Source organism: Ahaetulla prasina, chromosome 1 (assembly GCF_028640845.1).
Source record: "Ahaetulla prasina isolate Xishuangbanna chromosome 1, ASM2864084v1, whole genome shotgun sequence".
Classification (NCBI taxonomy): domain Eukaryota; kingdom Metazoa; phylum Chordata; class Lepidosauria; order Squamata; family Colubridae; genus Ahaetulla; species Ahaetulla prasina.
Genome location: NC_080539.1, coordinates 138,257,829 through 138,275,860, shown reverse-complemented (window position 1 = coordinate 138,275,860; position 18,032 = coordinate 138,257,829). Strand labels below are relative to the sequence as shown.

The window sequence follows — 18,032 nt, the reverse complement described above, 5'->3', positions numbered from 1 at the left end:
CATTTGCGACCTTCCCAGCCAGCTTTCAACAAGCAAAGTTAATGGGAGAAGCCAGATTCACTTAATAACTGCAGCGGGTTGCATAAGAAGTGACACAAAAGGTTCATACATTTGGGTACGACCAGGGGTGGGTTTCACTTACCTTTGCTATAGATTCGTGCGCGCACCACTTCTGCACCTGCGCAGATCATATTTGATGATGTCTGGGTGGGTGGGCGGAGCCTCCCGCCGCAGCCGCTACTGGTTCACCCAAATCAGAGCAAACTGGTAGCAACCCACCACTGGGTATGACTTATTTAACAACCCTGTTTAGTAATGGAAAGTCTGGCTCCAATTATGGTTGTAAGTTGAGGACTACCTGAAAAGATATTGTGCCAACCTCTCCCCCCCCAGGCACACACTTATCCATTAGAGAGAAATTATACTCACATTTGGCTGATCGTGACATATGCCTCCATTCTGGCATGGTTGAGAAAAGCACTCATTGATATCAGTTTCACAATTGGGCCCAAGGAATCCGGGAGGACAGGCACAACTGTACCCGGAAGGGTTGTTGTAGCATACAGCTTCATTCTGGCATGGCTGAGAACTACACGGTTTCACGGTATCTTTGCAAAATGGACCTTAAAAGCAATCAGCGGGAGAGAGAAAATCATTTGTTAGAAAATGGGCAAAAGCTTTTATTATGTCCTATCAATGTATCAAGGATAAAAGTTGTGCATTAGGCTTTCAAAATAATGGGCTGAGATCATCACAGATTTCTAAGATATTTATATCTATATAGAAAACGCCTTTTAGCTTTTCTTCCCAATATTTGCTTGGATGTGTCATGTAAGCCAAAAATAAAAATAAAAAAAATCCGTTCGTGCAATTGTTTTTGGAGTTGTTCAGACTAGATATTGATTAATTTCTTAATACAAATAATTCTCCTGGAGATATGGGAAATCTCAGAAACATTTTGTTTCAAGGTAATAATAATAATAATAAAAGATGTTGAGACCAGGGGCGAAATCTAAATTTTTTTGCTACCGGTTCTGTGGGCATGGCTTGGTGATGGGGGTCATGTAATTGGGTAGCGTGGCTATGTGATGGGGGATTAAAAGACAGAAACCTACTAGCAATGTCCTGCTGAAGCAGGGTTGGACTAGATGACCTCCAGGTCCCTTCCAGCCCTGGATTATCCTCTGAAGCTGCATCTAGTGCCAGGTTTGTCCTTCCTTCCTTCCTTCCTTCCTTCCTTCCTTCCTTCCTTCCTTCCTTCCTTCCTTCCTTCCTTCCTTCCTTCCTTCCTCCTCTGCCTCCTTTCTTTCTTTCTCTCTCTCTCAAAAACAAACCCCCACACACCTAGCCCGTTTTTCCTCCCAGCAGGGTTCCCTGATAGCCAAACCAAAAAATGGGGGGGAGGTTGTCTATTTTTCCTCCCAGCAGGCTTCTGGGAAGCTTCAGGGAAGCCTGCTGGGAGGAAAAACAGACTCCCCCCACCTCCATTTTTTGGCTAGCACCCAGCTGAGCAGTGTGATCATCAGAGGCTTTTTTTTTTTAACTTTTAAAGCATTTTTTTGGCCGAAGAAAAAATGTTTTAAAAGTAAAAACAAAAACAAAAAAAACCCCTCTGATGATCGCACGGCTCAGCTGGGCATTGGGGGAAGCAGGGATTTTTGCTACCGGTTCCCCGTACCACACGCCACCATCGCTACCGGATCGGGTGATCCGGTCCGAACTGGGAGCATTTCACTCCTGGTTGAGACCCTAGACAAAATGTAGAGAAGAGCAACCAAGATGATTAGGGGACTGGAGGCTAAACCATATGAACAATGGTTGCAGGGACTGGGCATGGCTAGTCTAGTGAAGAGAAGGACCAGGGGTGACATGATAGCAGTGTTCCAGTATTTGAGGGGCTGTCACAAAGAGGAGGGGTGGTCATCCTATTTTCCAAAGCACCTGAAGGCCAGACAAGGAATAATGGATGAAAACTGATCAAGGAGAGATTCAACCTAGAAATAAGGAGAAATTTTCTGACAGTGAGAGCAATTAACCAATGGAATACCTTGCCTTCATAATTTATGGGTGCTTCATCACTGGAAGTTTTCAAGAAGAGACTGGACAGCCATCTGTCAGGAATGGTATAGGGTCTCCTGCTTGAGCAGGAGGTTGGACTAGATGACCTACAAAGTCCCTTCCAACGCTGTTATTCTGTTCTGTTCTGTTTTATTATTCTCTCTCTCTCTCTTTTTGCAGATGGAAAACTTCTTGCAGTTGTCTTGGAGAACATAAAATTCAAGTGGCTATAAGATTTTCCTTTTGTTGAAGACTTTTTTGTTAAAAAAATGATCCCAACTTCATATTTCCCATCATTGGAAAATCCCATTCCCATGTTCTTGCTTGCATCATAAAACAGAATAGTTTGATGATGGACATAGAGCATTTTAAGTATTTATAGTTCATTAAGGCAGGTGAATAATTATCATTGGTGACAGGCCGGTTTAGCTCACGCTGGTAAAGCCTGTTATTAAGAACACAGTAGCCTGCAATTACTGCAGGTTCGAGCCCGGCCCAAGGTTGACTCAGCCTTCCATCCTTTATAAGGTAGGTAAAATGAGGACCCAGATTGTTGGGGGGGCAATAAGTTGACTTTGTAAAAATATACAAATAGAATGAGACTATTGCCTTATACACTGTAAGCCGCCCTGAGTCTTCGGAGAAGGGCGGGATATAAATGTAAAAAAAAAAAAAAAAAATGAGCCTTCAAAGTTCTAGAACGATTGATGCATTTTCAATTCTCAGATACTGCAGCATCGAACAGTAACTTCTTTATTTCTTGCTATTCTCGGAAAAATATATGGATCTTCAGTTAATCCAGTCTGCCAATGCTTAACAGAAATATTGGGATGAGATAGAAAACACAGAGAGTCAGAAAAAGTAGAGGGCTTTTTTTTTTTACCAGTGACAATTGAAGAGGCATCTTTCATATGTTCTTTCCTGTTAAAGACGACCCACAGATTCCACAGTTTAGCAAAATCAATTCAAGCATTGAAGGTCCTTGATAAAAAGGTACCATCTCTATTTAGAACAGCTTTGCTGGCTGAGGAATTCTGGGAGTTGAAGTCCACAAGTCTTAAAGCTGCCAAGGTTGGCAACCCCTGATTTAGAAGACCATTGTACAAGATCCCAAATATTCACAGCTGTCATGTAAACAGTTTAATCCTAAGCATGCTTACTTAGTAGAGAAAGAAATGGCAAATGTTAGGTCTGTGTTTTAAGCAGACTTTTCTGATCTGCACAGACCCCCTACACTTCCAAACTTTCATCAAACCATGCAAAGATATTTGCCTGATACTAGCTATATGTCAGAAAAAACTATCCCTCTAAATGTCTGAAGTGACTGCCCAGATGAATTATCTCTAGGAGCGATATCACATTATATTTTGGGGCATTTATAATTCATTTTCCATCTGCAGGACCTATATTTTCCATCTGACTAAGACAAAGGTTCTTAACGAGGAGTCCTTATGCATTTCTTGATTTATTTATGAAGAATACACCATTCTTCAATGGTGAAGAATTACGGGGCCCTTGGTGCTTTCTGAACTTGATGCTTTTCTTTCAGACATTTCCTTATCTAACTAGGTAACATCATTTGTGCTGCAACTCTGATACGGTTACCTAGTTTGGTAAGGAAACACCTGCAAGAAATCCACCAAACTCAGGGAACATCAAGTACCCCACAGTTCAACCGTGAGCTAATTATATATTCTCTTCTAAGATAAAGAACTCCTAGCTTTGTGTAAACCTTGTCTTGGGAAAAGAAAAAAGAAAACAGAGACAACAAAAAAGCAGTTTAAAATATTTTTTGTCTAGATTTTGTTCCATTCCCCCCCCCCCCAGAAGTGCATTTGGTAAAGAAACTTAGTGGAATAACTTAGATGTGACCATATTTGTTAAGTTCGGGCAATGAAGAGGCAGGAGACCAGTGAGTGACAACAGCTCTTTAGTTTATTGTGACCCCAGCAAACACAACCAGCAAAAACCCCTCTTTAAATACTCTTTTGGTTGAGGCTTCAACCAATCAGCAACGTGCAATTTTCCCGCCCAAAATTCCCTCTCAAAGTTCAAAATACATTACACTCCTTCCCTCCCAGAACGCTTTGTACCTCTATTTACATAATATTTGCATGCTATTTCTCTACGTAGTCATGCAGGTAGACAGGGCGTCTCCTAACTCTTTCTGACCTGCGCAGTTCATTCTCTGGGAGAGAGTCGAGCTGGTCGGAGGGACTTTTTGTTCCTCCCAGCTCCTCCTCTAGGCCGTCCGGCCCTGGATTATTGGCTGAGTCGTTCCTGTTGCCTTCAGGAGGAACCGGTTGGCGTCACTGGACTTCATCGGAATCAGATAAGTCCTCCGCTCGCCTCGGGTTTGAGTCAGCTGCAGATTCAAACAATTGGTAGTCAGGGCCTGGTTGTTTGGTTTCTAGTTTGTTTGGTATACGTTTTCTTAACTGGTCTATGTGGCGTTTCCATACCCGGCCGTCCTCCATGTCTACTACGTATGATTTGGGTCCGGTTATGCCCAGAATTTCCTCCTTTAACCATGTTGGGCCCTCGCTATAGTTGTGTGCCCATACTGGGTCACCCACTGTCATTTCCCTGGTTTTTCCTTGAATACCCTTGTACCTGTCTGGGGTATAAGTTGGGTTTAGTCGGTCTAGTGGGCACCTGAGTTTCCTGCCCATTAAGAGTTCTGCTGGGCTGCGGCCAGTTGTTACACAAGGGGTCCTATGTTGGACAGCCAGGAAAGCTCCTGTGGACCCCGGTCACTCCCATGCCCAAAGCTCGGAACCAGTCCAGCCCTAGCAAGCTCGGTAGAGTTCCGTTTACTATGGTGATTGGCAGGGTCTTTTTGAATTGTCCATATTTGACTTGGACGGATGTGACTCCTCGAACAGGGATCCGATTCCCTTGGTAGTCCTGCACTCTCAGCTTCTGGGTTTGTAGCTGACATTTTGCGATGGCTGGCAAGTCTCTCACGATGGTGTCCCAGGACATAATTGTGATTGACGACCCAGTGTCTACTTCCATTGGGCACTGCACCCCTTCAATGTAGACTTGGGTAAATATTTTCTTCTCTAGTCGTGTCGATGCGTGACCCACTCTCACAGTGGTCTGGTTTAACTTCGCGCCCTTTTTAAATGGACCAATCCCGGGCCGCTTCGCTGCTCCCGCGCTCTGATTGGTCGGTTTGAATTTTTGGCGGGAAGGTTGGGGGGCTCGGCAGGCCCGAGCTATGTGTCCTTTTTTTTCACACCGCCGACAAACTGCGTCCTTGAATCTGCAGTTTTGCTGTTGGTGTTGCCCCCCACAACTCACACATTCATCCCGGTCACCTCTCTCCAGCCTCCCGGTGTGGAACACCTCTTCCTCTTCCTCAACTTCCGATTCGGCCTGGACTTCCTCGCTGTGGACCGGTGTAGTCTTTGTCCCGGCACCCTGCGCGTTTGGCTTTTGCAAGGTCTCCGCCGCCTTGGTGGACATCTCGTGAGCTCTGGCTTCGTCCAGGGCTATTGCTAAAGTCAGGTTGCTTTTAGACAGCAGCCGCCTTTGTAGTCGGATGTCCCTGACCCCACAAATGAGTTGTTCGAGTAAGGAATCCTCCAAATCTCTGTACTCACAGTGGTTTGCGGCTTTCCTCAATGCGGCCATGTACACGCTTATTGATTCGCCCTCTCGCTGTACCCGTTGCCTCAACTCGAACCGTTGGACGAACTTTGAGGGTACCGGTGCGTAGTGCGCTCGAAGTGTTGTTTGTAGTGTCTGCCACGGTACCGATTGTACCGGCGTTGGCTCTGAGAGTGACTCCGCTGTATCGAAGACCTCTGGACCGCAGTGGCTCAGGAAGTATGCTCGCTTCCGATTATCCGAGACTCCCTGTAGTTCGTTTGCTTCGAGGAAACACTCGAAACGAGCCATGTACGACCCCCATTTCTCCTTTGCTGGGTCAAATGGCGCTGGCGGCATGTAGCTGGACATCGCTATTTTCCGCCTTCGATAACTGGCTGGGTTCGCGAATTCCTGGTTCCTTCAGCTCTTCCATGATCTCACTGCCTCAACATCCCACCTTCGTCGCCAATGTTAAGTTCGGGCAATGAAGAGGCAGGAGACCAGTGAGTGACAACAGCTCTTTAGTTTATTGTGACCCCAGCAAACACAACCGGCAAAAACCCCTCTTTAAATACTCTTTTGGTTGAGGCTTCAACCAATCAGCAACGTGCAATTTTCCCGCCCAAAATTCCCTCTCAAAGTTCAAAATACATTACAATATTTGCAAGAGAGAAAGTGGATCATGCGTTCATTTCTTCATCCAAAACAAGTTTTACGACAGTCAGCACCATACAAGCCACAAGATGTTAGGCACAAATCTGTGATATATTTCATAGGTAATTTTGTTTACGTATTTTTATGAAAATGACCCTTATTTTGATTTATTGCTGATTGCTTAATGTTGTAGTGCCACGCTTTCTAATTTTATGTATTTAGTTTAGCCTTTTTCTAGGTGGCAGTTTCTAAAAGTTAGAGCTGCAACATATCATAAATTAAAATATACCCCATGCTTCCACCTGCTTATTTTTTGTCATGGCATAAATACACTATTATTTGCTGCTTATATACTTTGTTGATTGCCTATTTAAATAGATGGTCCTTATCATGTACTTATACTTCTGTATAAATAATAATCTAGCAATATAGTACAGGAGAAAATTACTTGTGGTTGAACTGAAATAATATTAGCTTGTCATTGATAGATCTTTTCACTTAAAATATGGAGATTACCTTGAAACTGTTGTGCCTTAATATTTTATGGAATAAATGCATTTTGTCAGCCTCAAATTAAATATAAAGATTTCTGAGGCAGTTATGTAAAGGAATAAGCTGCATATATTGCATTCTTATGAATGTATTTAATGAGCATGATTAAAAGAAGAAAGGAGCTGTACTGAAGAGTAAACAGCACAAGACATAATGAAGCAGAAAATTAATGTTTGTGGAGTCCTTGGTGCTCTCTGAGCTTGGTTTTTTGCTTCCAAAGTTTTTGTTTCCAGACAAGCTAACATCTTCAGTTCTAAAAAGGAATGGGCTTTGCTCTCTCTTTTTCTCCGTGGTAGTTCCTTGATGAGGCTGTGGTTTACTGCTTGATTAGTTGTTAATCTTGGTATTATCTGGGTGTTGATTGCCACTGAGGAAGTGGTGTTTTTTTTAACTTTTTAGCTTTTTATTGCCTCTTTTGGATGATGTGTATATCAGTGGTGGGTTTCAAAAATTTTTACTACCGGTTCTGTGGGTGTGGCTTTATGGGCGTGGCAGGGGAAAGATACTGTAAAATCTCCATTCCCTCCCCAATCCAGGGGAAGATTACTGCCAAATACCCATTTCCTCCCAATCAGCTGAGACTTGGGAGACAGAGAATAGATGGGGGTGGAGCCAGTCAGAATTTTACTACCGGTTCTGTGGGTGTGGCTTTATGGGCGTGGCAGGGGAAAGATACTGTAAAATCTCCATTCCCTCCCCAATCCAGGGGAAGATTACTGCCAAATATCCATTTCCTCCCAATCAGCTGAGACTTGGGAGACAGAGAATAGATGGGGGCGGAGCCAGTCAGAATTTTTACTAGCGGTTCTCTGAATTACTCAAAATTTCCGCTACCAGTTCTCCAGAACTGGTCAGAACCTGCTGAAACCCACCTCTGGTGTACATGTTGCTTATCTCTATATGCCTGTTGATGGCAGATTTATCTGAATGCCAGGCTTCCAAGAATCCTCTAATGTTTTTGGATTTAGCTTAGGCTAGGATGCTCAATTTCCCAGTTGAAACTAAAGTTGAGTCTTTCCATCTGTTGGATGGAAAGGAGTGTTTAAGGAGTGGTGTTTTTTGTTGTTGTCAGAACTACTACTTGACGCCTGTGCTATGCAATTGCTTGGCACTAATCTGCCATGAACTGTGGATTGTGGGGGGAGGGGGAGCTAGAAGGGAAGGCTACACTGTTCACTGTACCTCCTGAGATGTGGTTTCAAGGTTGGACAGATGAGAATGCAACTGCATACCAGTTCAAACTCAAACTTGGAACGACCATTTTGAAAACATTGCCTTTGAAACTGATTGTATGATGAGGGCCAGTAATGGGAAGAACCTATGTGTGGGGGAGTTACACTCAGGGATTTTGCCATGCAAATTTCAGTTCTGGCTTTGCTTTACTGCAGTTCACTTGACTCCTAATAAGCTGTACCTTTTGCAACAAATGGAGCCAAGGATCATTTTTAGGAGTCCAAGTTGAGGCAGTGCTGACAGCTCCCTGCCTTCTTGTATCTGCTTACTGCTAGCTGGTGTTCATGAATACACCCTGCTGGATTTCTGCTCATCTGTTCTATATAGTGGCTGTTACTCTTCAGTTTCATCTTTTGTTTGCAGCAGTAGATTGTTATTTTTCACCTCTCAAAGTCATTCTTATACACCAAAAATAAATTGTTTTCAGTTTAATCTTAAAAATTAAAACAATCCATTTCAGCGGTACTCATGTAAGAAATAAATATTTCCCTAACGCTTTTCACTCTTGTCTTGATTGTGTTTTCATTGCCTAACTGCTACACTCTCCAAAAGATTGAAAATTATCTTTCTGGGAATGTCAGGTGGTCATAAAATCTATTTGGTAGCAACATGTCTTGTTACCTACATCAAATTAAAAAAAAACACCCCAATCATATTGTTATGTATTCTTGTTTGTACCTTTAAATATTTGGGCGGGAAATCAGCACGTTGCTGATTGGACGAAGCCGCCAGTAGAACTGTATAAAAGGAGAGGTTTTTCCCCCAGCCTGTTGCTGGGTTCACCATATATTAAAGAGCTGTTGTCACTACCCTGGTCTCCAGCCTCGTTACTTCCCGAACTTAACACTGGCGACGAGGATGGGATCTCGAGGCTAAGGAGAACCAGAACCGAACTGAAGCACGATAGACCCGAACCCAGCAAACACAGGGCAGAAAAGCGGAGATGGCCAGTTACACTCCGCCCGCACCGTTTGACCCGGCTAAAGAGAAATGGGAGCGTATATGACCCGTTTGAAAGCTTTCTAAAGCCAACGAACTGCAAGGAGTTCGGGATAACCGCAAAAGGGCTTATTTCTTAAGCCACTGTGGTCCTGAGGTCATTGATATCGCGGAAGCCCTGGCCGAGCCAACGCCGTTACAATCGGTGTCGTGGCCAACTCTACAGACTTTACTAAAACCACTTGCTGCGCCGTCCAAATCGTGCGGCGGTTTGAATTCGGAGGCGAAGGCAGATGGAGGCGAATCCGCCGGTGACTACATGGCCGCCCTAAGGAAAGCGTCCATGGACTGCGGATACCGCGACCTGGGCGAGGTGCTCCTCGAGCAACTCATCCGAGGTCAGAGACATCCGTTTGCGGCGGCGGCTGCTAGCAAAGAGCAACCTAACGCTGGCCACGCTCTGGGCGAAGCCAGAGCACATGAAATGTCCACCCAAGCGGCGGAGACACTGCAAAGCCTGTCCCACCAAAGGCGGCGTGAAGCCAACTCCAGTGCACCAGGAGGAGGTTCAGACCGAATCCGGCGGTGAAGATGAGGAAGGGTCTGCCGAACCGAGAAAGCGACAAAGGGGACCGAGGCGAATCACGGAAGCTGCGGTGGTCAACACCAGCGCCAACGCTGCAAGTTTAAGGACGCGACATGTCGTGATGCGGGAAGAAAGGGCACCTAGCTCAAGTTTGTCGAGCGCCCAACCTTCCCGCCGAAAATTCAAATCGGCCAATCAGAGCGCGGAATCGGCAAGGCGACCGCGATTGGCTCAAACAAAAGGCGCGGATTCAAACCAAACGACTGTGGTCATAGGCCGCGCCTCGACCCGAGTGGAGAAGAAGATCTTCACCAAACCAAAAATAGAGGGAGTTCGGTGCCGGCTCGAAGTAGACACGGGATCAGCGATCACCATCATGTCCTGGGACACTTTGGCGAAGTCACTGCCGTCTGTCGCGAAGCGCCACCTGCAAGCACAACGACTACGCGTCCACGACTACCAGGGAATCGCATCCCTGTTCGAGGACCACCTCCGTCCGAGTCAGTCGGACCACACAAGAAGACCCTGCCCATCACGATCGTCGAAGGACTCTGCCCAGTCTGTTGGGACTAGACTGGTTTCGTGCCCTGGGCATGGGAGTGACTGGCATCTACAGAAGTGACTGTAACCTGAAAGACATTCTCTTTAACGAGTTCAAGATGTCTTCAAGGACTGCCTGGGCAAGTACAAGGGGACCCCTATTTCCTTCAACTTAGACCCCCAGGTAGCTCCCATTAGGCTTAAGGCGAGGAGAGTCCCTTTTGCCCTAAAACCAAAAATTGACAAGGAGCTAGATAAGCTCATAAATCAGGGGATTTTGGTGCCAGTCGATCACGCAAAGTGGGAGACGCCAATCGTCACCCCAATAAAACCAGACGGGTCAATTAGAATTTGCGCTGACTACAAGGCGGCGCTTAACAAAGCCTTACAGAAAAGCGCTTACCCGGTTCCCGGGGTGCAACACTTGTTGCACTCTTTGGGGCGAGGCAAGTCTTTGCAAAGTTAGACTTGGCCCAAGCCTACCAACAACTGCCCGTAGACGCCCGCACAGCCGAAGCCCAAACGATTGTAACGCACAGGGGGGCCTTCAAGTGCACCCGATTGCAATTTGGGGTGAGTGTGGCACCAGGGCTGTTCCAAAACCTAATGGAACGACTTCTGCAAGGGCTCCCAGGGGTAGTTCCTACTTCGATGATGTCCTGATTTCAGGGGAAAACGTAGAGGAATTGGGGGAGCGTTTGAGAAAGGTTCTGGGCATTTTCCGGACAGCCGGATTAAAAGTCAAGGTAAACAAATGCCAGATAGGGGTCGAATCCGTCGAATTCTTGGGCTACCGGATAGACAAGAAAGGAATTCACCCCACTGAGAGCAAGGTAAAGGCAATTGGGGAGGCTCCAGCGCCCAAAAACAAAGCAGAGCTACAGGCATTCCTGGGGCTAGTGAATTATTACGCGGTCTCTTAAAAAAACAAAGCGACCGTTGCTGAACCGCTGCATAGGCTTTTAGGAAAAAATACTGTTTGGTCTTGGGAAAGTCGGAAAATAGGGCTTTCGAAGCAGTAAAAAACCTGCTCTCAAGTGACAGCCTGCTCATACAATATCATAACTCATTGCCCCTAGTGCTGGTTTGCGATGCCTCCCCTTATGGGGTGGGGGCTGTACTCAGCCATAGACTTCCAAACGGCACAGAAGCCCCTATAGCTTTTTACTCTAGAACGATGTCCTCCCCAGAGAGGAACTACAGCCAATTAGATAAAGAAGCACTAGCCATTGTGTCAGGGGTGAAAAAATTCCACGAATATGTTTTTGGGCGGGATTTTGAAATCGTGACTGACCACAGACCGCTACTAGGGATACTGGCTGGCGACCGCCCAACGCCTGTGGCACTTTCGCCACGCTTGACCCGATGGACTATTTTCTTAGCCGCTTATTCGTACAAGCTGCAGCATCGACCAGGAAAAGAAGTGGGGCATGCAGACGCGTTAAGCAGATGCCCACTACCAGGGGCCATCGAAGACCCTACGCCGGGGACGCCCATCCTGCTTATTGACTCTTTGGACTCTGGCCCAGTCACATCTAAGGAAGTGGCTCGGCATCATACCGACATTATGTTAAGGACTGTACCGGTTGGGTACAAGAGGGTGGCCGCTGCGCCGGGCTAACGCTTTAAGGAGTTTGTTAAGAAACGGATGAGCTCTCGGCTCAAGGGGTGCCTGTTATGGGGTGATCGTGTGGTAATCCCGATAAACTAAGGGAAAGGTACTGGACCTCCTCCACGAGGGTCACCCAGGGATCGTCCGGATGAAGGGGCTAGCAGAAGCTATGTGTGGTGGCCACTCATGGATTCAGAGATTGCTGAGAGGGTGGGAAATGCCAGGCTTGCCAAGAGTCCAGACCCCTACCCCAACAGCCCCAGTCAGGAATGGGAAAAACCCCAAGGGCCCTGGTCAAGAATCCACATTGATTTTGCTGGCCCTTTCCATGGCCAAACTTTCCTAGTGGTTGTCGACGCATTCTCTAAATGGTTGGAGATCATACTCATGAAATCCACTACGGCCGAGGCAGTAATCGCAGCCCTGCGCCACTTATTCGCAACCCACGGGTTGCCTGACACTCTGGTGTCCGACAACGGGCCGCAATTCACGGCAGCCCAGTTCGAAGAATACTTGGCAGAGGAGGGCATCCGACATGCCCTCTCTGCGCCTTTCCACCCTGCGTCGAATGGCCTTGCAGAGCGTTCCGTCCGGAGCGCTAAGGAGGCATTGTCCAGGCTCAAGCCAGGGGACTGGCAAACAAAGATAGACTTCTTTCTGGCCGTTCAGCACAGAACCCCAAGCACTGCTACAGGCAGAAGCCCAGCCGAACTATTGATGGGACGGAAACTCCGGTGCCCACTTGACCGTTTGAGTCCCCATTACACACCAGAGGGTTACAAGGGGGAAATAGACAAAACAAGGGAATTGGGCATAGGCGACCGAGTGTGGGCCCGCAACTACGGGGACGGCCCAAGTTGGCTCGCAGGGCAAATAATAAAAGCAACCGGCCCAAAGTCATACTTGGTCGAATTACAAGACAACCGAGTATGGAGGCGCCACATAGATCAGATAAGGAGACGAATAACTGAACAACCTAAGCCACAGGAAATAAATTATGACCCCTCCTTATTTGAACCCACAGCTGACCATGACCCGGGGGAGGCGCAAGACTTAGCTGAGGTCCCGGAGGTCCAGCGACGCCATCAGGTTCCCGAGGGAAACGACAGGGAAAATTACAAAAGTAATCCAGGGCCGGATGGCCAAGAAAAAGAATCTGCAAATAATCCAGGGCCCGATGGCTTAGAGAAAGAGCTGGGAGGAGAAAACAGACCCTCCGAACAGCTCAAAACACCACCCAGGACTGAACCGCGCAGGTCTGAAAGAACTAGGAGACGCCCAGGTTATTTGCGTGACTACGTCGAAAAATAACATGTAAATAAAATGCAAATAGAGGCAAAGTGTTTTCTGGGAGGGGAGGAGTGTTATGTATTCTTGTTTGTACCTTTAAATATTTGGGCGGGAAATCAGCACGTTGCTGATTGGACGAAGCCGCCAGTAGAACTGTATAAAAGGAGAGGTTTTTCCCCCAGCCTGTTGCTGGGTTCACCATATATTAAAGAGCTGTTGTCATTACCCTGGTCTCCAGCCTCGTTACTTCCCGAACTTAACACATATCAACATCCAATTTCCTTGTCATTTCTCTTTTCATTCTTATAGAACTTTTTGGACATTTTAGAAGACATCCTGTTTTACAGTAGCAAAGGAAGAATACTTGATTCCAAAAATACACAAAGTTTCACTTGGAGTTAGTCTTCTGAGTACACCCAAATAATACACACGGAACTATCTGTTTAGTTTCAGCAGAAGCACTGCATCATGGAGCAAGCTCTATTTGAGAACTACTCAGAATAATGTATGACTAAGACTCAAATTTATTGTTTGTTGGATTACCGTATTATTTTTTAGATTACCGTATGCATTTTCTTGTGGGTTTTACTTAACACTGTTCTCTTAAGCCTCATTTGCTTCAGTATTTCATGACTACCTAACATTGTGTTGTGAAAAATATTGCTGAAAAACCTTGTAGGTAGGGAGAGAGCACTTTGCCATTGCAAGCGGAGACAGGAGTAGTGGTTTTTTAAAAATACTATTATCAATAAAGTAGAAGAAAAAAAGTGTTTATTGTCTACTTTGTAAAGTTAAGAAGCTAAGGACATCTTTCTCTACTTTCTCTACTACAAGTCGCTTTGTGTGGGGAGCTTTCTTCTGTGTGAAGGAAATCCACTACGTGCAGCACGGCCCATGCAAAATCACATTTTCAAAGTGCCCAGGCTAAGTATTACAATGTATTTGTCACAGATCTTGTAAGGAGCAGACAGGGATTTTTCACTCTTAGCTGATCCATCTGGGAACAAAAGATCACAGAAATAAAGTCCAGTTAGTATTTATCTTGCCAGGAGTGGAGAAACAGGAATGCAGGCTGAGGACAGATGATAGACATTTTCCAAATAAATGAAGTACTGGTTTCCCCAAAAGTAAGACCCTGCCTTATATTTTTTTTAAAACCCTGAAATAATGCTTGGCCTTATTTTTGGGGAGGTCTTATTATTTTGGGGCGCGTGGAGCAAGATGGGGCTCCTCTTGCCGTCTTACATGATTTCCAGCTCTGTCTGCCTAACCCTAACCAGAGGAAATGGCGAGAACTGGCTGCGCATGTGTTTAAATATTTTTGGGGAGGGATTATTTTCAGAGAGGGATTATTTTTGGGCATGCACTCAAAAGCCCGATTGGGCTTATTATCAGGGGAAGTCTTATTTTCGGGGAAACACGGTAGCAAAAAGGGGACTTTGGTTTAAAAAAAACCCAAAACATTGTGCAATCATATGGCCATTCCAGGAAATGCTAGAAATGAAGCCTCCAGTTTGCAAAGACCCAGCGATTGCTTCTTGCTAAGCTTTTTAAAAATGAGAGAAAAATGAAAGAGACCTTTCGTTGCCTTGGGCATTTTAAACATTAAGACCCATCCGGATCTGTTGCTGAAGTCATAAAACAAACTCCACATAAAATTTGTGAGCTCTCACAGCCAGGCAGATGTGAAATGGAAGCTCCTTGGGCCTATTCTTCCCTAAACATATACGATATCTGCAGAGCTGCTTTGACAGAGTAGGAAAAGTGGGCACATGTTAATTTAAGTGTCCCCAATGGCCCTTCTGTCACAGTGCTAAAAAAATAACAAAAGTGTTACTTGGCATCTAAAACCATCCGCCTGCAATTTTCAACATACTTTCTGAATATTGTTATGTGAAGCAAATTCTAGCATATGTGTTCTCCATAAACAAAAAGAGCTTGTCTCTGTTGCATGATAACTTCATGCTGCTTTTCTGCTATCCAAGTAGGCTCATCATTTCAACAGTTATTGAGAAACCTTTCTAGAAATAAATGTGATGCATTTCCAGTTCCTTCATTTGCCCTGTGGATAACAGCAGAAAAACGGAGAAATTTGTACTGAGAGAAAAAATTAAAAAAACAGACCTAAATGTGTCTTTGTGGCTATGAGGTGGGCACAAATAAGTTATATTATAAACGTTAGAACTGATTCATCATCTTCATTTAACAACCCCACAATCCCTTGTTAGGTGGAGTCTGGGCAATTGAATGGAGCAAGCAGAGTGTTTTAATGGCCGGATGCCCTTCCTGTCACCAATGTGAAGTTTTTGTTCAGCAAATATATTATCGGTACCCAGAGAGAGAAATATCTGCTTCTACCTAGGATCGAGCCTCACAGCCTCCTGATTGTGAGGTGAGAGTTCCACCTCTAGGCCACTGCACCACTCCTAACATTAGAACTGATTTTGAGCCCAAAGAGGTTTTTTTTTCACCCTTTTCTAATCTGATCTTTCTCTCTCTAGAACAGGGGTGTCAAACTCGATTTTATTGAGGACCGCATCAGGGTTGTGCTTGACCTTGGGGAGTCAGGGTTGGTATGGCCAGTTCAACGTCACTCATCAAGGCTCTGTTTTCAGCCATGACGGCCTCCTGCAGCTGGGCCTAGGCTGCATATGGGCCTCCCCGGTCTCCCTTGTTCCTGGCAGAGGGCTGCAGGAGGCCGCCATGGCTGAAAGCGGAGTCCAGGCAGACCGCACACAACTTCCCCGGGCTCCATTTTCACTGGCAGACATACAGCAGGCTGGTTCCTCACTGTTTCCAAGACGGGCCAAATCTAAGCATCCCATGGGTCAGATCCAGCCTGCAGGCCTTGAGTTTGACACCCCTGCTCTAGAGCATACAGTAGGTCAAATGTCTCTTACCATATTTTTTTTTATATAATAACCTCTTATAGTTTCTAATAAGTAAAATAGGATGGTAAATAAACACTTACACCAGTGTACGCAGACTAGATTCTAGAGAAGCCATTAGGAAAATAATGCTGATTTTTTCAGGGAAAACATGAACCTGTAATCTAAATAAAAGCTTATAAATCTAAGAAACTTTTCTGAAACAGCTGAGAATATAGAGAAGGATGCTTGGACATTTTTGAGCCAAATGTATATACATCTTTATGGGCAAAAGATGTCACACTATCAGTAGCATCCGAAAGATGAAGTTCAGAATGAGTTGCTGTGACTAAAGACTGCCAAGAACAATAGAGAGACCTTCTTCATATATTTTCAGAATAAAAAGAAAAGAAAGAGCAACCAGATGTTCTGGACTCCCTTTATTTATTCTACATTGATAACTGGTGTGGTTTCCAGAATTTTTTTCTCTCCTAACGATGAGAATGGTCCAGCATTGGAACAGCCTGCTTTGGAGATGATAGACTTTCCTTCCTGAATGCTTTTAAATAAAGTTGATAAGTATCCTTTTGTTTTGTTTTGAATTAAGATATTTTCTTTTCTTTTTAGAGCTTTCCTAAGCTTTCAGTACACGCACTTACATTGGCATCTTCTTTCAATGGGACTCTCCTATGCTGTTTATTCCAGTGGAAAGAGCCTACTACGAACCCTGTCAGTTAAGGATTTTCAGCTGGTGGGGTCAAGGACAGCAGCCTTTTCTGCTGTGCCCTTCATCCTGTGGAACATTCTGCCACTGGATGTGTAATTGCTCTGACACTTCTATCAGGGCATTAAATCTGTTTTTATGAGTTGGCTTGTGGCCCCGAGGGGGGGCACTCTTCACTGGAGGTGAAGAAGATCTCACCCACATCCCATCCATCTCCTTGGTTTTAGTTTTTTATATGAAACTTCTTAATTTTACTTGTTTTTATATTTATCCTTTTACTGTTTGTACAGAGTTACCTTATTGGTGAAATGGATGCATATACATTTAATAAGTAATAAAATAAATTTGATTGTTTGCCTTCTCCTACCCATGTTGGTTTCCTGTTCCCATTCATTTATTCTTTCACGGAATTATAATTGTTGCTTACTTTTTGTTAAAATCTGCTTTCCTAAAATATAAGACATGCCTTAAGCTGCATTCAGCTTTAATATCAAGAATTCCAGCAGATCCTTAAACTGCTTCTTCACACTGACAAAAGTTTGAATGGAAAAACTATACGAGAGGTCTTTCAGTGATTGCAGGTGATTATCACACATGATTGCAGTGATTACCAGAAGAAGCTTCTGGAAATACTCAGAAACATTTTTGGATTACAGGTAGTCCTTGACTTATGACCACAATTGAGCCTAAAATTTCTGTTGCTAAGCAAGACCATTGGGTTTTGAGCCATTTTACAACCTTTCTTGCCACAGTTATTAAGTGAATCACTGCAATGGTTAAGTTAGTAACACGGTTGTTAAGTGAATCTAGCTACCCCATTGACTTTGCTTGTCAGAAAGTTGCAAAAGGCGATCCCGTGGTCCTGGGTCAGTGCAGCTGTCATAAATACATGCCAACATCCAAATTTTGATCACATAACCATTGGAATGCTGCAATGGTTGTAATATGAAAAATGATCATGTCATTTTTTTTAGCATTGTTGTAAATTCAAACAGTCACTAAATGAATAGTTGTAAGTTGAGGATTATCTTTATTGGTGGTGGTGGAATGAGAATATAAAAAAGAAACAAATTGTTGTGGTCCGTCAGTAGCCTATGGAGCTGGCAACAGACTCAGACAGCGATGAGGCTGAGGTGAGGCCAGGGCCATCGGGAAGTGAGGTGTGGACTCCAGAGCCTCCAGAGACTGATAGTAGTGAGGCAAAGAAACAGGAGGAGCCTGGTCCTAATGCACACATGAGAAGAGCTGCCAAAAGGCAAGAGCAGCTCAAGCAAAGAGGACGACTTGGGAGTAGGGCCAAGAGATGATTGGCCCCTCCCATAAGGCTTAAAACAGACCAGCAACGGCATTTGAGCTTTGCTGGAAAACAATATTGGTAGC

General features: G+C 44.9%; 1 protein-coding gene across 1 annotated transcript in view; it reads right to left on the bottom strand.

Moving 5' to 3' along the window:
• EYS (eyes shut homolog) overlaps nucleotides 1–18,032 on the bottom strand; it is a 166,154-nt gene that overhangs the window by 77,635 nt on the left and 70,487 nt on the right. Inside the window, exon 4 of the mRNA XM_058176600.1 lies at nucleotides 430–623. Within this exon, the coding sequence (XP_058032583.1) occupies nucleotides 430–623 (194 nt within the window). The remainder of the gene's footprint in view (nucleotides 1–429; nucleotides 624–18,032) is intronic.